The sequence below is a fragment of the Notolepis coatsorum genome (genome assembly GCF_963971535.1).
Source record: "Notolepis coatsorum genome assembly, chromosome: 13".
Lineage (NCBI taxonomy): Eukaryota > Metazoa > Chordata > Actinopteri > Aulopiformes > Paralepididae > Notolepis > Notolepis coatsorum.
The window spans coordinates 15,977,202-15,999,491 of NC_140177.1; the positions used below are offsets into that span (position 1 = coordinate 15,977,202).

Consider the following 22,290-nt stretch of genomic DNA (forward strand, 5'->3'; position numbering starts at 1 on the left):
ATTCTACTCTGTATTGTATATTGCATAAAGTATATTGAACACTTTTGTTGAACACTTTTGTTTACTTTGTTACATACTTTTGACTTCTATTTGTACTTATCTATTTTATTTTGATCTAGCACACTCTCAGGAGCAGAACAGGAAAAAGCATTTAATATAAAAGTATTCTGTATTTTTGTATGACAAGACAACTAATAAAGAAACTTGAAACTTGAACTTTGGTACTTAATTTGATCAGGATCGACGACCTTTATTTTGAAAGGTAAAAAAAACGAGATCGCTTCAGACCGGAAACACAATTTCTTATTTCAGCTGCCTTGACATCGGTGGATGAAGTTTGCAACAACCTCACTAACGTTAACTTAGTTGCTTAGCTACAACAACTTGGTTTTTGTAAAGTTATTTTTCATGAGTATTTGCTTGGACGACAGAGAGACGCGTGTTACTGTCGTGAACTGGGTGTAATTCCGGGCACAAGTTAGTAGTTTACTGAACTCCGTTAGCAGCCCGGCTAACTGTTATTAGCTCTAACGTCACTTCAGCTGCGCCGACCTGACCGTGAGTCTGCTGCCTGGAACACAAAGCCACCGGTCTCTTGACATTGACAGCATTATAGTGTTAATAATATCTGATCCTTCGCCGCCTCGACATCAAGGTTTGTGATCTATGATGTGAATTGGACTAATAATAACTTTGGTAACTGACGTTATAATAATATACGTTGCACGTCATTGTGATCGCAGACTGATGAGATTATAAAGTTTGTAAACAGCCACCTGCTGCTGCTAACGGTGGTCTACTAGCTAACGAGTTAAAGTTGACATCCTCTCTATCTTGTCAGTGTACCACGAATGTCCTCCTCCTCATACGTTAACAACGTTATACGGGTGTATTTGTGACAGATTTCCCCCAAATGACACAATAACATATATTATGGTGTTTCTAGCAGCGCGTTCTGCTGGCCATGTTTGTTGTTTTGACTGTCAAGTCAGCTGCCCGTGTAGAGCTAACATTAAACGCTTAACTCATTGGACGCCACCGCTTAAGTGCGCCAGAGGGCGGTAGAAACGCCATCGCTTTAATCAATGGGAGGAGTGGGAGATTTGCCAGTGCTTAAAATATATCTTAAATTATGGCTATGGCTGGGTCTAATACACCCGTCGCTTATCAATGAGTTGCTTGCAGTCAACATGTACAAAACGGATTGTTTTTTCATCTGTACATTTCCGTTTTATACTGTTTTGAATAAGAGTATAGTTTTGGTGATTTCTAGTAATTCCTGAGAAAGACGCGATAATAGCCCTTTAGTGGAATACACAAAACACGTAATTTTTCGGCTGATTTATGAATAGTTTTCAAATAAACGCTAGATATCGATAGTATATGTGTCTTGATGCACAATACAGAAAAATCGCTTATCCGTGCATTGGTCGGCGCTAACGGCACGCACACACACACACAGACACGTTGTGATCGCTGTGAAAGAAACATCTGATTAACCCAAGATTGGTAACATAGAGTCCTTACCTCACATCTGATGTCCTGCAAAAAGATTAATCCAATTCCTGATCGCCATTCCAAATATTGATCGCGTTTATTGATCCAACGTTATATATCCAAAACACATAATCCACGCTGCTCAGTGTCCCCAGGCAATGTGGTATTGCATGTCCGAGAAGGAAAACCTGGATGGATTTTTTTTTTTTATGCATAGTCCCAGCCAATCCAATCCAATGATGTGCAATACCATCCGGGGGACGATAGGCGGCGGTATTTGCCCTTTTGCGAGCTCAGACCCATTCCCAACGATAACATCAGGTTGGATGGATGAAAATGAATGGATATCGCTAATAAAAGAAATAACGATTGAAACCCGACTATACTCGTGATTGGCGCTCAAGCGTCGGCGAGTTAACCCGACTATACTCGTGACTGGCGTCCAATGAGTTAAATGTGCTATAGATAAACATTTTATGTAGAGTCACATTTTATTTTTATTTCTTTAATTATAAATAATACATCCAGTGCACCTTTTCCACAAAATATATTGATGAATTTATCATTTAAATGAATGTTGTTGTTTACATGTTGTAATAATAATAATAATAATCTGTATTTGTATAGCAATCTTTTCATTTACAAAAGTCTAAAAAAGAATAGTATTATAGATAAAATATTTACAGCGTGATTACAGTGCCATGAATTCATTATAAATCAAATCAAATGTATTTGTAAGGCCCGACAACACACGTTAATGTCCCCATGGGCTGGACACGTCTTCTTTAACACATTGAGGACCGGCCGTCGCCGTCTAATATGTGGCTGGAGGACAAAGCTTTGTAAACAAACTGATGTACTTTTGGAGAGCTATATCTATACTTTATAGTATTGCTATCTGTCCATTCTCATTGTCACTTGAGTGCATAAACCGTGCCTTCATAATGGCTTAAAGAAAAAAAAATCCATCGGTTGGTTGTCATTTTATAGCGTTGTGAATATAAGGTTTATTGCACTTTTCGTCTCAAATATTTTCTGGGAAGCTATATATAGGGCTAAAGTAGGGCTGGGCGATATGACGATATTATATAAATATCGGGTACAGTTCATTAACGATACACTTTTTAAACGTATCGTGGATATCGTGATGTTTTGCCCAAGAGGCTTGTGTTGCGTCAATCTGGTCCACACGTTGACACTTTTGAACAGCGCCGCCCCACACACACTACTGCATCAAAAGTTACTACTTATGATAACAAAGGCATTCGTTTTGTGGCATTGACGTTATATAGTTACACTTTCAATAACATCAGCGTATTTACATAGCAACGACCGAGGTCGACCTAGATATAGCAAGCATTAGCCGTTCATATCTCAGCCCGTGCTGACTCCGTTGTGCCCATTCTGCGGTCTGTTAATAACGTTTTCAATCAGACAGATGTATGGAAATGCTTTTATTATAACATCCGTTACAGTAAAATCATTATGCCTCCAGTCGTTTAGTCATTCTGCAGAGCTAAAAGGTAAAAGTCGGCCGCGGCGAGCTACCGCTGCCATTGTTGTTTTCATTGAGCTCTCCAATAGCGGAAGTAAAAAATTAATACGCGCTTGCCGATTGGTGCTAAGAACAGCAGGGCGGGTGCAAGCGATGTGACGTAATTGGCAGACGCGACTGTCAATCAAACTGATTCTGTTTGCCGACTGAATGAATATAAACGTTATTAACAGATTGCAGCATAGGTACAATACAGTACAGCTCAATACAACAACAGTCAACAGTGGACTGGAGGATGCAGACCAGAGAAAGACTTTCGTCTTGTTTACATCAGGGTCCCCCATTTTCAATTCATCATATTTCGTATCTAAATCATATAATATCTCATTGCTAAATATATGCAATATATAATCTAATAATCTAAATCTAATATATAATATAAAAATGCTAAATGCATGGGTATTTTATTTTGTCTTTAATGTTAGCTTGCAAACTCAAATACTGTCTTGGTAAGCCTCATAATGAATTGTTTGGGGGGAAAAAAGAAAAACATCGTGATGCGTATCGTGTATCGCCGAAAGGTCAGAAAATATCGTGATATCATATTTAGGCCATATCGCTAACGTTATATCGAACGGCATTTCTGTTGTATATATTCGAATGAAATAAAACAAACTTCTTATCATCCGGACTATTACAGAGCATTTATGGATGAAATGGGGGTGGCGGGGGACGCCGATTAGTATTATTGATTAGCAATAGAGTGTCCGTGCAAGTAGCCACATTCACTGATCGATTGCTTGCGTTTTACAACAATGTCTGATCCGGCTGTAATTTGGGTGAAGAGGGTCCTACCGTCAGCCCATGTGATCGCCGGCAGCATTTCCCCATTATTCATCGGCATCTGGTAGATCGATATGTCCATTGGCTGATCATAAATCCTATTATTCCAGGCTGAAATCTGCGCTTTGAACCGTGATCAACGGTGTATGCTGTTCGCTTGGGATCAGGCTAAAATGAAACGCCCATAGACGGTAAAAAAAAATAAAAATCCACTCGCCCACAATGATACTGCAGTGGAGCGATGGCGCCCCTAAGAGGATCTGGCCGGTATTGCATGTCGCCGATTTCACAGAGGCGGGTAAATCTGCAGAGTCGATGGGGGATCTTGATCCGTTTATTAATATGGAATAAAACAATAACAACTTGCCACGAGTTAACTCGTGGCTCTAGTCCTCAACGCATGGCACCGAAACCCGAGTTAACTCGTGGTTGGGCGGCAAAGTGTTAAACAAGTCAAGAAGAAACGTAACATAAGTCAAGAACAAAACAAGAACACCATAAGGTCCAACAAATTTAAAATAAAAGCAAAATAAATGAATGAATGCAAGCATTCCCAGACATAACCCACGCGAAGGTAAGGAAAAACTCACTAAAACCTCAATAGGAAAAAAATGCACCACAGGTCGGTGATAATAGTGTTGCAGACTGACAGTTGGTAAGCATGCACTCATGTGTGTAGTGAAACACAGATGAGTGCATGCAATAGCAACTGAACATTTTGAAAAATTAAAGAGAGAGCTGATAGCGAGGCACAGGGGCGGCGCAAAGAGGGTCACGTCCTCCCCGTCTTAATCACAGGACGTTCAACACTCCGGTCATCGCTCCGAGACACGAAATGCATCGATTCTGAGTGAATCAGTTCCCACAGCCACATTTGTGTATTCACATTTTTTGGGGGATTTAAAGGGGAACTATCTTATAAATGGCCTTTTTGAGTGTTTTATAGCATTGTTTCCTAGCTATGTGAACTTATATTAATATGATCTATGTCTCAAAATTCTCATATTGGCGCATTCTTCCAATTCTCCTCTCACAATATTCACCCTCACTGAACTGAGTCGTTTGAAAATGTGCCTATATGTGATGTCATATAGTCACTGCTGCATGTTAATGTTCAGGCGAACACGACGATGCACAGTGGTTTAGGAGCCCAGGCTCAAAACGGCTCGAGATCTTGAGGTAGAAAAATGCTGTTTTTGAGGACTTGATTAGAAATACAAAACAATGAATAAAAAATATATATATATTACAGAGGTGTTCCATAGACTCACAGGAATTGTGTAAAAGTGCCCAAATAGTGAAAGAAATAGTAAAATAGTTCCCCTTTAACTGATAGAAAATTAATCGAATTGAATCGTGGTCAAATGAAGAGATTTCATGATGCATTGAATCGTTGCCTGAATAATCGTAATCGAAATTAATCGCTGTGAGGTCGCATCGTTACGCCCCTAGAGACGTGACTTACTGACTTCCAAAACATCACGGTGTGACAGTCAGGTAAACTTTACCTCATGTATTCACACCTGGCTGACTGTCTCTGGAGCTGGTCTCTCTGATCTGATCACAGTAACGCCTGCCAGAATGATTCTTTTTTGTTGTATGGATGCTATATAAATGATATATCGTTTAGAAGTAGTGTTGCTGCCGTAAGTGGAATTGTTATGTTACATTATGTTTGAAAGTTTAGTTATGGATTTCCAAAAACTAGCTACTGGTGGGCATTCCCAAGACATGTGCATGTAAGTGCCAGTGGTCCTCAGAGATCACAAAGTGCACAGAGAGTCGGTCACCAGTCCCATAGCAAACAGCTTCCTAGTTGTGAGATACGTCCTATGAATATAATTAAAATGTATTTGCTCATGATTAGGGTTGCGGGAGGCTAATGTAACGTTAGTCCAAATATCATCCCAGTCAAACGCAGAGTCTAATTCTGGGATGTCCCCTTGCCAGACTGTATCCAATGATACGTTTTTATATGTGGATTTGATTAAGAGTGTATACAAATCTGAGACAAACCCTCTTGAGGTTGTCCTGTCTCTGATAAGCTTGACAAAAGGGTGTGGGTGTAATGTTTGAGCCCACGGCACCCCATGAGCCTTGAGCGCCGACCTTAGTTGCAAGTAGAGGAAGGATGATTTGCCGGGGAGATCATAAAACTCTCTTAGGTCTTCATTTGTATTTTCATGACACAATTGCATCATTTGTTTTTGTCACTATCTTTTGTCATTGCATTTGTTTGTCATGTCATCCCAAAATAAATTATTTTGAGAAGACCTGTAGGCCGAAGTTAGGCACTGTGCCAGTGAACATATTTGGACCTGACGAAACATTATAAATATTTGCTCCAAGTTTGGGTAAAATGAGATTGATTTCCATTCTAAATTAATTGTTTAATCTTGTCCTCTGTGGCATCATCATTTCCAGCCTACACCGGGACCATGTCCCAGGACCCAGGCAGAGACCCGAGCTTCAGAGAACCAGGCTTCAGAGAACCAGGCTTCAGAGACCCAGGCTTCAGAGACCCAGGCTTCAGAGACCCAGGCTTCAGAGAGCCAGGCTTCATGGAGGCCATCAACCAGAGGATGCGTGTCCCAGATCGTCTCAGCATCGACCCAGGCCAGCAGTGGGGAGAGGAGGGGAGGAGGCCTGAACAGCCTCCACCCGCCTACAGCATGCACATCCCTGACAGGCTGACCTACTCAGGTAGGTCCAGAGGCCTGGGTCCCTTTAGCCAACCCTGCCAGCGTTAGGGGTTCCATATCCCTGTGTAGCTCAATGGGTAGAGCATGGCACTAACACTTCCAGGTAGGGTTGGGGCGAGAACCGGTTCTAATGGGAACCGGTTCCTAACTTCTGGTTCTGGAACCGGAAGTAACATATTTGCATTTCGATTCTTAATTTCGATACTTGCATTTTTTTTTACTTTGTTAATTAATACCCTAGTTACAGTACAGCAACCAAATTAAACTGTATCAAGTCAACTGACAATGTGAATAGTATGAAACAAATTAACGATAAAAAAAAAGTAAAATAAAAAAAATCTCCTGCGAAATAAGCTGTGACCTGTTTTGACCTGCACCTCAAAGAATCGGAATCGAGAATCGTTTAGAACAGGAATCGAAATGGAGAATCGGAACCGGAACCGGAATCGTTCAAATCCAAACGATGCCCAACCCTACTGTACTTCCAGGGTTATGGATATATGTGTTCAATTCCCATTCATTCACTCGTACTAAAAAGTTACTGTGACTGGACTCTCAGTGCTACCAGGCATAGAAGCATCCACCAGATTAATCTCTCATTTCTGTCCTTTGTGTTGATTTTATCTACAGTATTTTCTGTTAAAAACCTACAACGCTAGTATCGCTCTATATCTCATCTCCACAGATGCTCCTGACATGAATCCCAGGCCAGCGTCCACCCCCTCCAAGCCAGGCCTCTACAGGTCCCCAGGCCTCGACGGCGAGGGGGAGGTCTTCTATAGAGACGTTCTACAGGTTAATAATGGTCTTCTATGGGTTAATAATGCTCTTCTATGGGTTAGTAATGGTCTTCTACGGGTTAGTAATGCTATTATATAGGTTTAGAGTCACATGGTGTAAATAAAATGTTTATATATTTTCTTGTCCTATCTGTTTTGTGTTAGAGTCCCATGCGGAGGTCTTACAGCGACCAGGCGTTTGGAAGGACCACTCCCGCCTCTCCCAGCCAGGCCAAACAGGCCCTCGCCCTGCACAGCCAAGTCAGCCCGTAAGTACAACACGTATAGTACCAGGGTTCGCACAAGGTCCTTGAAGTGCTTAAAGTACTTGATTTTTTACCAAAAAAAAGTCAAGGCCTGGAATTCCTTGAAAACAGCCAATTTTTTAACAAGGTGCTTAAAAAGTCATTGGAATTCAAATCAACCATTCACATTGAAAGTTTTGTTCATCCATGGTCAAATAGTTCTGAATCAAGAAATTGCATTTTTTTATCTAAAGTGTAACTAATTGTCAGAAGGCCATAAATATTTGATTACATTTTTTTTTTATTAAAAAAAACACATTTAAAAGTGAATTGGATCCTTTTAAATGCCCTTTTAAAATGAAAAACAGTGCTTGGAAAAGTCATTGGATTTTATTTTGCAATGTCTGTGGGAACCCTGTAGTACACACAGCAGGTCAGTCTGTAAGTACAACACGTATAGTACACACACCAAGTCAGTCTGTAAGTACAGCGCCTCATTATATAGACTGTCTCTGGTTAAACTACCACTGTGATCCATCTCAGTATATAGACTGTCTCTGGTTAAACTACCACTGTGATCCATCTCATTATAGTTTCAAGTTTCTTTAACACTTTCAGCGCCACGCCTGGTTTTCCGTTTTACCGCTTGAATGCCACCATCGGCGCCAATGTTAACGTTAATATCGCCTAATCTATGTTTTAAATTATGGCTATGTGTCTAATCTGCCCATCGCATTATCAAAGACTATTTTCCAGTCAGTGCTGTGAAGGCAGATTGTTTTTTTATCGCGTCGTTGCCGTTTCAGAGCAGTTAGAAAAGCCCCCGTTTTGATATAAAAAACAGCTCATTCTGGAGCATTCTATGAAAATCGTCTTTTAGTGGAATATTCCACAACGTTGATATTCGTCGGCCTTTTTATGAATCGTTTTCAAATAAACGCTAGATGATCAATATTATACGTGCACGCACGCACATTACTGATAATCGCTCCGTTGATTTCCTCACGGACTTTTACAGTGAAACCGAAAGAAGACATTTCACAAAACAGCTTATAACTTCATCAAACTTACTCTGATTATCCTACCACTGATAACATAGAGTCCTTACCTGACATCAGATGGTATCCAACTGGTATATTCCAATTCCTGATCACCATTCGAAAAAATCGATACGTGTATGGATCCAACGCGATACAGTAGAACTCCATGATCCGCGGGGATCTGAGGCTCCAGAATGAACTCTAGTAACCCCGGCTGGATCAGTGAACTGGAAAATGTGGAGTACCGGATTTTTTTCCCCATTTCATTTTCATTGAGTCCATTCCAAAATCACTTATGTCATCTGGGAGACGACAGGGGGCGCTTTTTTCCACAGTGATCGCCGGCGCCCCTCGGCTATACTCGGGTAGGCTCGGGTGATGCAATAATTTTTCAGATCGCAAAAAAAAAATAATAATAATAATTCCGAGAAATCTCGTGAGTGGCATGCAACCACCTATAAAAAAAACAGAGAAATCTCGTGAGTGGCACTCAAAGTGTTAATAGTTGTCATACAGAAGTACAGAATACTTTTATACAAAATGCTTCTTACTGTTATATAGACTGTCTCTGGCTAAACTCCCACAGTGATACGTCTCATTATATAGACTGTCTCTGGTTAAACAACCACAGTGATCTGTCTCCTCATTATATAGACTGTCTCTACCACAGTGATCCATCTCATTATACTTCTTTGGGGAAGTGCAGAGAGCATAGTATTATAAACACTACAGTAGAGTAGTAAGTGACTTGGTAATACACAGGAAGATCCCAGGAGTTTGAACACCCCTAGAGATATGACTGATATGACAATCTAGGTATGGTTAGTTGTAGTACTGTGTATCTTTGTCTGTACTGTAGGTAATCTAGGTATGGTTAGTTGTAATACTGTGTATCTTTGTCTTGTAGGTATGGTTAGTTGTAGTACTGTGTATCTTTGTCTTGTAGGTAATCTAGGTATGGTTAGTTGCAGTACTGTGTATCTTTGTCTTGTAGGTAATCTAGGTATGGTTAGTTGCAGTACTGTGTATCTTTGTCTTGTACTCTAGGTAATCTAGGTATGGTTAGTTCCAGTACTGTGTATCTTTGTCTTGTACGGTAGGTACCGGTAATCTAGGTATGGTTAGTTGCAGTACTGTGTATCTTTGTTTTGTACTGTAGGTAATCTAGGTATGGTTAGTTGTAGTACTGTGTATCTTTGTCTTGTAGGTAATCTAGGTATGGTTAGTTGTAGTACTGTTTTCTGCCGGGGTGAAATGGCGCTGATCCAGGTTCTCCCCATGCTAGGTCAGTGTTATACATGCAACCACATGAAACCAGCACAACAGTCTCTCTCATGTGAGTGCTTTTAAGATACATCACCTCAGCGTTGCTGTTTAGAGCTCTGTACTTTATAGCTTTGCTGTTTAGACCTCTGTATTTTTATATCTTTGCTGTTTAGAGCTCTGTACTTTATAGCTTTGCTGTTTAGAGCTCTGTACTTTATAGCTTTGCTGTTTAGAGCTCTGTACTTTATAGCTTTGCTGTTTAGAGCTCTGTACTTTATAGCTTTGCTGTTTAGAGCTATATTTAGAGCTGTGGTTGTTCTCTCATATAGTTGCATGGTTGTTCCCTCATATAGTTCTATGGTTGTTCCCTCATATATTGTATGGTTGTTCCCTCATATAGTTGTATGGTTGTTCCCTCATAGTCATATAGTTCTACAGTTGTTCTCTCATATAGTTCTATGGTTGTTCCCTCATATAGTTGTATGGTTGTTCCCTCATATAGTTGTATGGTTGTTCCCTCATATAGTTATATGGTTGTTCCCTCATATAGTTGTATGGTTGTTCCCTCATATAGTTCTACAGTTGTTCCCTCATATAGTTGTATGGTTGTTCCCTCCTATAGTTCTATGGTTGTTCCCTCATAGTTCTACAGTTGTTCCCTCATATAGTTCTACAGTTGTTCCCTCATATAGTTGTATGGTTGTTCCCTCATATAGTTGTATGGTTGTTCCCTCTTATAGTTGTATGGTTGTTCCCTCATATAGTTCTACAGTTGTTCCCTCATATAGTTGTATGGTTGTTCCCTCATATAGTTCTACAGTTGTTCCCTCATATAGTTGTATGGTTGTTCCCTCATATAGTTGTATGGTTGTTCCCTCTTATAGTTGTATGGTTGTTCCCTCATATAGTTCTACAGTTGTTCCCTCATATAGTTTTATGGTTGTTCCCTCATATAGTTCTATGGTTGTTCCCTCATATAGTTGTATGGTTGTTCCCTCATATAGTTGTATGGTTGTTCCCTCATAGTTCTATGGTTGTTCCCTCATATAGTTCTATGGTTGTTCCCTCATATAGTTCTATGGTTGTTCCCTCATATAGTTCTATGGTTGTTCCCTCATATAGTTGTATGGTTGTTCCCTCATATAGTTGTATGGTTGTTCCCTCATAGTTCTATGGTTGTTCTAGGGCTGACCTTCGAAGCTTTTTTTGGCAATCGAAGCTTCGGGGCCGAGCTTCGATTTTAATTCGAAGCTTCAAAAAAATTTTTTTTTTTTTTTTTTTATTTTTTTTTTTTTTTATTTTTTTTAATTTTTAATTTTTTAATCTTATGTTGTGGGACTTGTACAGCACTTTCGTAAACGTTGTTGTTTTAAAATGTGCTCTATAAATAAAGTGGGTTGGATTAATTAATTAAGTAGCCCCTTTCGTGACTGACGCATCCAACAAGGTTTCACTCGGCTGTGTGATTTAATTCAAGGTGGATCGCTGTTGTCGTTTGAACAACTTCAGATTTCATGGAACTACCAATCCCCCAAATCAAGAGTGTTTAAGATGAATGAAGTAAGATTTTGATTATTTGAAATATGGCCTGTGTAGACTAAACTATGCACAGAATTATGTCAGTCTACAAGGTCCGGATTCTACATGGTCCGGCAATGTAGACCTTGTAGACTCCACTACAGACCAATTATCAGTGAATGTTCATGCATTTTTAAGAAGGGCAACTTCCACAAAAAAACAAAGAACTCACCAAAACATCTCAGTAGCACCTTATCTAAATGTTATATTTCATATATGGAGATTCATATTTATTTATGTATTGCATGCATTTCTACATTTTATTTCCTATTTTGTTTATTCATCCCAGTATCTTTCTTTCTTATGTGTGGAATTCTACAAGGTGCGCGCACACACACACACACACACACCTACACACACACCTACACACACACACACACACACACACACACACTTACATTTAGTCATTTAGCTGACGCTTTTATCCAAAGCGACTTACAAGTTCTGTACGACAAGACAGCAAGAAGGGTACAACTCTATCAGCTGAGTAACAATGTTCATCAAAGTGTTGCGTGTTACAGTGTAGGTTAGTTTATTAGGACAAGTGCATGACAGTAAGGTTAGTCACGGTTAGATTTTTTTTTAATTTTTTTTATCATTTCAGATAATGGTTGAAGAAGTGAGTCTTTAGTCGACGGCGAAAGATTGGACGGGATTCGGCTGTCCTAACTGGGATGGGTAGTTCACACACACACACACACACACACACACACACACACACACACACACACACACACACACCTACACACAAATCGAAGTAAAAAAAAGAATTGATTTTTTTGAATTTTTTAAATTTTTTTAAACTTCGATTTTTTTTTTAATGTTCGAAGCTTGTGCCATCGAATCGAACGTTCGAAGCATTTAAGACAGCCCTACGTTGTTCCCTCATATAGTTCTATGGTTGTTCCCTCATATAGTTCTATGGTTGTTCCCTCATATAGTTGTATGGTTGTTCCTACTTGTCTAGTGGACAGCTGGCAGAGTGCTAACACACTGTGGAGAGAGGCCTGGCTATCGAGACGAGGCTACCTCTAAAGAATCGGAGTGGAACGAAATAAATTCAGATTTAAAATACAATGTGTTGCACACAAGAGCTGTAAACAAACACTGTTGCTAGGCTGCCGTCACTCAGGATCAGTTATATCTAGAGATGTCCCGATAATTTCTTTTTGCTCCCGATCATGTGATTTTGAGTATCTGCCGATACCGATCTTTCCCGATCCGATCTTTCACATTAGTAATCAATTTGACGCATTTTTGTCAGAAACTGGCGAAGCGAGACAAGCCCCTCTGTTGCCTGAACTTGCCTCAATAGCCCCAGTCGAGCGCGGCGGCTCACATTTCATTCACCATATGAGAAATATTAAAAGTTTCAATCTGTTTGCACATTAGTATACATTCACACTGTTCGACTTACGTAATGATTTGCTCCATTTTGGTCTGAAACGCTGACGAATAATCCTCACAAAGCGAATGTTGACGTTATCCAGGTGAACGTTCTTCATTCAAGCGAGGCATTGCAATCGATACAGTTATACAGCTGTTTGGCAAAGCACCAGTGCCGAGTCCCCCATTCCTTTGCTCGCTCTAGTCACATAACGTGACGTCCGTCTTGCAAACATTGCAACTGGCTATTGGACTGGCTTCGGTTTCAATTTTAAAATGCTTCCATACTTCTGACATTTTGTCTAGCTGCTCCGAGTCATCAGGTGGACATAACCTGCCGGTGTTTACTTGCGGGAGCGACGCGTTGTGAGGTCTGCTATTTTCGGCATACGTCACTGTCGTGCGACGGTGTAAATAAAAGGAAATGCGTTTGTTTTGGCAAATTATTCTGCTCTGTGTGACAATAAATAAATGAATGATGATATGTAATTTAAAACCAAAACTAAGGCCTCAGTATGAGTTTAAGACGTGAACATGGTCATGTTTGTTGAATAATTTTTATTTTTCCAGATAAAAAAAAACATATATCACGTAATCGGATCGGGACATCCCTAGTTATATCACCTGTGATAGAGAGCTAGCTAGCTGACTGTATACTAGCTATCCAACCAGGGAGAGGACACGGTCAGCAACTAAAATAAAAGCTGATGTGTCCATAACATCCAGTGTCTGTCTTTTTGTCTGTCTCTGTCTCTCGGTTTGTCCCTCTGTCTGTCTCTCCTGTGTCTTTCCCTCTGTCTGTCCCTATCTGTCTATCCCTCTGTGACTGTCTCTGTGTCTGTCCCTATCTGTCTATCCCTCTGTGACTGTCTCTGTCTGTCCCTCTGTGACTGTCTCTGTCAGTCCCTATCTGTCTATCCCTCTGTGACTGTCTCTGTGTCTGTCCCTATCTGTCTATCCCTCTGTGACCTGTCTCTGTCTCTCCTCCTCTCCTCTCCTTCTCATCTGCTTTCCTCTCCTCCTCTCATATCCTCTCCCCTCCTATGCTCTTCTCTTTCATCCTTCTCCTCTCCTCTCTTCTCCTCTCCTATGCTCTCTTCCATCCTCCTCTTCTCTGCTCTCCTCTCCTCTCTGCTCTTCTCCCCTCCTCTCCTCTCATCTCTCCTCTCTGCTCTCCTCTCTGCTCTCCTCTCTTCTCTGCTCTTCTCTCCTCTCCTCTGCTCTTCTCCCTTCCTCTCCTCATCTCTCCTCTCTGCTCTCCTCTCTTCTCTGCTCTGCTCTGCTCTTCTCCTCTCTGCTCTCCTCTCTGCTCTCCTCTCTGCTCTCCTCTCCTCTCCTCTCCTCTCCTCTCCTCTCCTCTCCTCTCCTCTCCTCTCCTCTCCTCTCCTCTCCTCTCCTCTCCTCCTCTCCTCTCCTCTCCTCTCCTCTCCTCCTCTCCTCTCCTCTCCTCTCCTCTCCTCTCCTCTCCTCTCCTCTCCTCTCTTCTCTTCTCCTCTCCTCTCCTCTCCTCTCCTCTGCTCTGATTGGTTGTAGTAGGCGTTCAGAAGGACGTCTCCACCACCACCCCTCGGCTCCAGCAGGCCCCAGTGAGCCTCAGCTAGCCCCGCCCCCTCCCTCCCTCCTGTCAGCTCAGTCCATGCTCCAGGCTGCCAGGGACCTGGGCCAGCAGGCCTCACAGCGCCTCCTACAGACAGTCAGCCACAAGTACAGTGTTCCAGACTAACCTTCATAACATGCCTGGGTCTGAAGATTTTTCTGTCTTTCATCCATCACTTCCAGTAAGGAAGTCGGATAGTCTTTCTGTACTTGCTAGCGCTAACCTCATTACTGGTGGCTTCCTGCGCCCAGCTGCCACTTGCTTGTCTCCTCACCCTCCTCCCCCTCACCTCGCTCTGGCTAACGACGCCCTCTGCTGGGCGCTGCACGCCTGTCCCTTTAACCCGGAGACCCTGTCCTGTTATCCCTGACTGACTGACAGACTGTGGTGTGTCTCTCTCTGTCTGAAGGTTCAGATATCCTGACTCTCCGGCTGTGGCGGGCGAGCCCTCCACTCCCCTGTACGTGGAACAAGGCAGGAGAAGGTGACAGGAGACCCCCCCCCCCACCCCCCCAGCCAGAGGTTAAAGGGATAGTTTGGATTTCTTGACATGAAGTGGTTATGAAATACTCTAGTCTCCAGTGGAGGAAACCATGCATAGCCCTTAGCAGAGTTCTCACCGCGTCCCAAGCGAGCCACGCGGCTTCAGACAGACGGTCCGGTAATAAAAATACGACTCAAGATCCAGCAAATAGCAAAGCAATCTTGTCATTAACACATTAAGGACCAGCCACGAGTTTATATGGGTTTCGGTGCCATGCGTTGTGGACCAGAGGCACGTATATAGCCGTGGCAAGTTGCTATTGTTTTATTCCATATTAATAACTGGGTCGAGATCCCCGACCGGCTCTGCAGATCTACCCTCGTCTGTAGAATCGCGAACATGCAATACAGGCCAGATCCTCTTAGGGGCGCCATCGCTCCACTGCAGTATGCCTTGTGGGCAAATGGAAAACTATTTTTTTTTCATTCAGTTTCAGTTTCCTAGTACCTGGATCCTGAACAAACACAATGTACTGTGGATCATGTTTCGAATCGCAGATTTCACCATGGAATAATGGGATTTATCATCAGCCAATGGACATATCGATCTACCAGATGCCGATCGATAACGGGGAAATGCCCGGGGGTATCCCACGGGCTCACGGTAAGACCTTATTCACCTAAATTACAGTCGGATCAGACCGTGTTGTGAGACCCAAGCATTCGATCAGTGAATGTGGCTAGTTACACGGACACTGTATTGGTAATCAATAATACTAAACTACGTCTCCCGCCCCCCCCCCCCCCTTTCATCCATACATGCTCTGGGACAGCCCGGATCATATGCAGTTTGAGTTATTTCATTAGCATATATAAAACGGAAATGCCGTTGAATATAACGTTAGTAGCCATTAGCTCCATAACTAGCTTTCCAGAAAATATATGAGATCAAATCTGCGATAAAGCTTATATTCACGGCACTATAAAATGATAACCTACCGATGCATTTTTTTTCTTCTTTAAGCCATTTTGAAGGGATGGTTTATGAACTCGATTGACAATGAGAATGGACAGATAGCAATACTATAAAGTATAGATATAGCTCAACAAACAGGGCCACGTCTGTTTACATTCCCCGGTCCTCTAGCCACTAATTAGACTAAGCCCAGTGGTCGCCAAAGTGTTAAAAATGTTGTCGGAAACATTATTTTAGGTTCGACTTCAGGTAGAAAAGAAAACATTTACGTGCGAGCCGGCATCTTGTGCACCTGCATTTTATATCTTCACGTCATAGTAAGACGTGATGAACACGCTTTAGGACACAACCAGGACGCCTGAATTCTTTCCCCAATACATTTCCAGTTCCGCGTTCTGCGATCTGATTGGCCACTGACGTTTCTGGTCGCGCCAATCGTGTGACGGCAAGTTCTTTCGCCGGTTAAGCTTAGGCACTCTTTCGAAGTTGGTTAAGGTTAGAGTGTGTCTTAGAGCATGGCGATAGAACGCCAGCCCTGATTCCAAACTCTAACCTTAACCAACTTCGAAAGAGTCGCCTAAGCTTAACCAGTGATAAACTAGCCGTTAGGTAGTTTGCTGCTGTTCGGGGTGGAAATGGGCGCGTCACGCGATTGGGCGCACATGTCACATGACCAGAAACGTCTGTGGCCAATCAGATCGCACCAGAAACGTCCGTGGCCAATCGGATCGCAGAACGCGAACGCGGAACTGGAAATGTATTGGGGAAAGAATAGACGCGACCAGGACGTCATAGTAAGACATGATGAACATGTAGGACACGACCAGGACGTCATAGTAAGACATGATCAAGTCTCTTTTCCTCCCTTACGCCCGTGCGTCACGGCACTTTGCTCTCGTCAGTCAGCTCAGAGCATCATTTGACAAGCGCCTGTCAAATGACCACTTTCGATTCTGCCCTTTGTCCCGACTTTAGAGTCAGAATGTTATGAAGTGGACGGCCATATTGGGTAATAGCGTTGTTTTTACCGGTACAAACATTACAAAATTCATTCACAAATTTTTCGTGGGATTTTTATAAACTTTGGACTGTATGACTATAAGACTTCAGGCTATGGAACCATTGTGTTGTCCAGCTCTTACCTCTCACCTGGAACCCAAAAACAGGAATCTGGCGACAAGTCAACAACACAAAAGTAAGAAAATATGTTGAATTAATAGCGTGTTTTGCTTTACATCGTGTAAGTGTGATTGATATCGCAACTGGGATTGTCCCGAAGCAAATAAGTCAACACGTGAATGCAGCGTGATGTGAATGCATAGCGGAATAGGAGCGAGTGTTTTAATGCAACTGATCTCCATTTTGACGCAAATGCAAATACATCAGAATTGTCGTCATTTAAGGGCGGTCAGGTGGCGTAGCGGAGATTGCGTTCGTCACCAACCCCGGAGACGCTAGGATTCGCCTGTTCGAATCCAGCTCACAGCTCCGGGGTTGTCACCAGCTTGGCTGGCCGTTCACACTAATACAATTGGCAGTATTAGAGGGTGGGAGAAGCTGGGTGGGTCCGGGTCGTTGTAAACAGCGACTCCTACAGTTCGGTCGGGGCGCCTGCTAAGCGCGGATAGGATCTAAGTGGGATAGTGTGATCCTTCCACACGCTACGCCCTCTCAGTGAGAATCCGCGCTGCCAGGTGAAAAGAAGCGGTTGATTGGCTGGGCGTGTGTCGGAGGAAGCACGTGATAGCCTCCACTCTCCCAGACCGACTGTGGGGGGTAAGTGCGCAGCGACCAGGAAGGGGATTGGGAATTGGCATAACGACTAACATTGGGATGGGAGAAAATCGGAGGAAAAAGGAGGGGGAAAAAGATCAATAAAAAAAAAATCGTCATTTAGAAATGAGATCGCATACGTCTATGAATCGAGATTGTTTTTTTTTTTTTTTACGATTAATCGTGCAGCCCTATTCAAGACTCTTTATACCTGAGTATCTGTATATCTATATAACGTTAAAGAAGAAGAGACATTGTCTATACTCTAGGCTCTGTTGCCCATCCTGTATGCACTCTGAACTCTGCCTGCACTGCCTAGAACGTCTTGCACTGTAATCATAACTATATGTCAACCTATAGTCTATAGTTATCTATATCTGCATATATTCCTGTTTATATACACACATTATATATCTGTATATATCCCATACCCTACTCTTTAGGCTATACTACTGGCTTCGTTGTACTGTACTTTTGCTGTATGATGACAATACATTTGAATCTAAATATTGAAACGTATAGAAGCCATAACCAATGAAAATACCAGGCTGGAACTCTAAATTCCTTACACTCTTCTGAAATACACTATTTAACCTTTTCATTTAGTTGGTCAGAAACACACATGGGCCTTGTAAGAGTTTAATATGTTAGGAGAAATGTGGCTTATGTCACGTGTGTTCAAAGCTACACTCAGATCAGCTATAAACCCCCTCTCTCTCTCCCTCTCCGTTTATCTCTTCCCCCCTCCCTCTCTCTCCCTCCCTCCTTATTGTATATTGTTTACACTGCCTTTTTATTCTATTTAAATGTTTACTTCACTGTACTATAATTCTGTGACCTGTTCCTGTATGTCTTCTACTACCTGTACCTCCCCTCCCCCCTCCCCCATGCTGCTATGATGCCTGAATTTCCCCAAGGGGATCAATAAAGGAATATCTAATCTTATTTTCTCTCTCTCTCTCTCTCTCTCTCTCTCTCTCTCTCTCTCTAGTGGGATGGAGAGCTGGAGTCTAGATGAAGAGGGTGGCGTGGCAGTAGAGTTTATAGTGCTGAGGAGACAGGTGGGTACGCCTGGCTGGTTGGGCCACAGCCATTACTAATCCTAATAATCAGCAACGAGGCCACTGTGAAAAGCACTTAATAACAATCGGAAACAAACTGATTTGCGCTGAGGAATAGCTTGAGTGTTTATTATTTCAGGGCTTGTACAGACTGGAGCGCGGCCCCATTGACTTTACATCCATTCTGTGGCTAACTAGTGGGAGCTGTAGGTACCCAGTATGTCCTCACGGCTCCTAAAAGCTGTAGGTACCCAGTATGTCTTCACAGCTCCTAAAAGCTGTAGGTACCCAGTATGTCCTCACGGCTCCTAAAAGCTGTAGGTACCCAGTATGTCCTCACAGCTCCTAAAAGCTGTAGGTACCCAGTATGTCTTCATAGCTCCTAAAAGCTGTAGGTACCCAGTATGTCTTCACAGCTCCTAAAAGCTGTAGGTACACAGTATGTCTTCACGGCTCCTAAAAGCTGTAGGTACCCAGTATGTCCTCACGGCTCCTAAAAGCTGTAGGTACCCAGTATGTCCTCACGGCTCCTAAAAGCTGTAGGTACCCAGTATGTCCTCACGGCTCCTAAAAGCTGTAGGTACCCAGTATGTCCTCACGGCTCCTAAAGGCTGTAGGTACCCAGTATGTCCTCACGGCTCCTAAAAGCTGTAGGTACCCAGTATGTCCTCACAGCTCCTAAAAGCTGTAGGTACCCAGTATGTCCTCACAGCTCCTAAAAGCTGTAGGTACCCAGTATGTCCTCACAGCTCCTAAAAGCTGTAGGTACCCAGTATGTCCTCACGGCTCCTAAAAGCTGTAGGTACCCAGTATGTCTTCACAGCTCCTAAAAGCTGTAGGTACCCAGTATGTCCTCACAGCTCATATCTCGTATCTACTGATTGAGATAATTTGTAAGGAGGAAATAAAGGCTATGGGGTCCAACATTCTGAACTTTAACCTTTAAACCTTGTGCACACACTCCTCCCTAAAGGTGCCACACTAACGGCTGTTACCATAGTAATGAGACGGTCCTCAAACCCTGTTCAGAAAGACTATTGATCACAAAATGAGTGATTTTAGCTAAAAATGCCATAGTAGACCGTCTGTCTGTCTGTCTGTCTGTCTGTCTGTCTGTCTGTCTGTCTGTCTACCTGTCTGTCTGTCTACCTGTCTGTCTACCTGTCTGTCTGTCTCCCTCCCTAACTGTGTGTTTGTGTTCCAGGTAGTGAAGATGGCTCGTCGCCTGGCCAGCCTGGAGAGACAGAACGCTGAGCGCAGACAGACGGAGGTGGTTCTGTTCTCCCTGCTGCTCTCTGCCTGTCTGCTGAACGCCTGGCTGTGGGCACGCAGATAACACACACACACACACGCGAGCGCACACCTCCACTCCACTAGCTGGTTCTCTCTAGCAGCTGAATAAAGTAATTATTCACACATGACACTAATGTAACTCTCTGCCTCAGAGTCTCAGGATTAGTTCCTTTGGTTTTTATCTGTGACCTGCAGCCAAAGCCAGTCAGTCCAATTATTTAGAAAATAAATAATAATAATAATAATAATCTCCCATGTCTGTAAATCTGGCCCAGAGGGGCTGATGGACGTAGCCGGCGGCTGCATTACGCAGGTCCACAGGAGTGTCCCCACCCTGACCGCCAGGGGGCAGCACCGAGGCGTCTCGGGTCATGCCAGGTTTTACGGTGTGTGATGATCTATCATGTATTCTTCTGACGGGTTCCTGTTCTCGTCCGTCTGGAACTAAATGTTCTCGTCCGTCTGGACTCATTGTCTCGATCTTAACAGGACTGACCTGGTTTTAAGTAAAGGGTTTTTACTCAAGGGTTTTCCCTGGTTTTAAGTCGAGGGGATTTGATACGTGAAGAGATTTTGGAAGACTGATTGTATTTATTGATTGTATGTGTCCAAACGGGAGGGGTTCATGTTGAGAGGCGAGTGTGTGTTTTCTCCAGTGAGCTCCGACCAAAGAGCTCAGCGTGTGAGAAGAAGCCAGCGCTGTCCGTTCTGCACCTTTCACTGCCACAGGAAACCCTGCGTTCAGGAAGTTATTAAAACATTTATAGATTTAAAGGTGCTATAATTAACATTCAGCCACTAGATGTCGCACTAGAGCACCAGCATGTCATTTATCCAATCGGGTGCATTACTCTACATAAACATTTATCTGATACATTGTATTATGAATGACTGTCATCGACCTCAATATCATGACATTTACTCAGAATATTAATGCCTTTATCACCTTTCAAAGGAGGTAAAAATATATACTTTTTCAATAACTGCAGCAACAGCAGGTCATAGTTTAAACGTGGCCTCTTGTTACCGTGACGATGTTAAGAAGCACAGGAAGACGTTGGTTGAATGAATTCTTCCCCTGACAGTCTGTGAGGGACAATCAGTATCGCATATTGTAATATAGCGCTTTGAATCTGTGAACGGTGTGTTTACACATACAAATTTACACATACAAATATTAGCTAAATATGGGGTGTGTTTTTTGTTTCACTTTGATAAACTACTATGAACTATCTATCCCGGCCAGCTAGACCTCCATGACACTGAGTGGTAGGATGTAGGTCTAGCAACTAGACCTCCATGACACTGAGTGGTAGGATGTAGGTCTAGCAACTAGACCTCCATGGTACTGAGTGTTATGGTTTAGGTTTAGCAACTAGACCTCCATGACACTGAATGTTTAGGTTTAGCAACTAGACCTCCATGACACTGAGTGTTAGGGTTTAGGTTTAGCAACTAGACCTCCATGGTACTGAGTGTTAGGGTTTAGGTTTAGCAACTAGACCTCCATGACACTGAGTGTTAGGGTTTAGGTTTAGCAACTAGACCTCCATGGTACTGAGTGTTAGGGTTTAGGTTTAGCAACTAGACCTCTATGACACTGAGTGTTAGGGTTTAGGTTTAGCAGCTACATCTCTACACTGAGTGTTAGGGTGTTGGTCTAGCAGCTGGATCTCTATACACTGAGCTACTGTATAGCTAGCATTTTAGCTTCCATTTGACCCAGTGGGTATGATGTTACTGTTATTGACTGAGGCACAAATGTGTTATGGGCTTTGTTGTAATTGTCATCATTATTTGAAGTTGTGCTGTTTTTTTGCTGTCATTTTAATTAAATAGATGTATGTAATAAAATAGATTTTGCAATTAAAAACAAGTGTGTTCTATTCACGAGTGCAACTCATGGTTCTCAGCAGACGTTTTAGCTTTATGAAAGTTCAACCTTGACGCAACTTGAATTTGTTGAATTGTGTTTGCAGAGCAGTGGGGGATGGAAACGGCTGACCTCTTGATTGATTGAAAATGTTATTAACAGATTGCAGAATGGGTACAATACAGTACGGCTCAATACACACAATTGTTAAGCGTATGCAGACCAGAGAGAGACTTTCGTCTTGTTTACATCAGGGTCCCCCATTTTCAATCCATAATGCTGGTGAAGGAACATCACTCAGTGAAAGCCAGAGACCTGCTACACCTTCCTCCTCTACACCTTCTCTATCTACACCTTCCTCCTCTACACCTTCTCTATCTACACCTTCTCTATCTACACCTTC

At 42.6% G+C, this 22,290-nt stretch overlaps 1 protein-coding gene across 6 annotated transcripts; it reads left to right on the top strand.

Annotated features, from left to right (window-relative positions):
* The first annotated feature begins 328 nt into the window (after positions 1-328).
* On the top strand, positions 329-21,880 carry LOC311238664 (mitochondrial fission factor-like). 6 transcript variants are annotated; one of them, XM_084326802.1, is made up of 8 exons: positions 329-655; positions 6,260-6,538; positions 7,223-7,332; positions 7,482-7,585; positions 14,365-14,535; positions 14,838-14,912; positions 18,652-18,721; positions 19,926-21,880. In XM_084326802.1, the coding sequence occupies exons 2-8, from the start codon at positions 6,274-6,276 to the stop codon at positions 20,055-20,057; spliced, it is 927 nt and encodes a 308-aa protein (XP_084182928.1). In that variant the 5' UTR covers positions 329-655; positions 6,260-6,273; the 3' UTR covers positions 20,058-21,880. The 6 variants fall into 6 exon arrangements, with proteins under 6 accessions (XP_084182928.1, XP_084182930.1, XP_084182929.1 ...); XM_084326804.1 differs by having other exon boundaries at positions 14,368-14,535; XM_084326803.1 differs by having other exon boundaries at positions 329-558.
* Positions 21,881-22,290: the final 410 nt, after the last annotated feature.

Coding starts and splice junctions, on each gene's coding strand:
- LOC311238664 (XM_084326802.1), top strand. CDS start 6,274: ATGTCCCAGGACCCAGGCAGAGACCCGAGCTTCAGAGAACCAGGCTTC. Junction 6,539..7,222: donor TGACAGGCTGACCTACTCAG/GTAGGTCCAGAG, acceptor TCATCTCCACAG/ATGCTCCTGACATGAATCCC. Junction 18,722..19,925: donor TTATAGTGCTGAGGAGACAG/GTGGGTACGCCT, acceptor TTTGTGTTCCAG/GTAGTGAAGATGGCTCGTCG.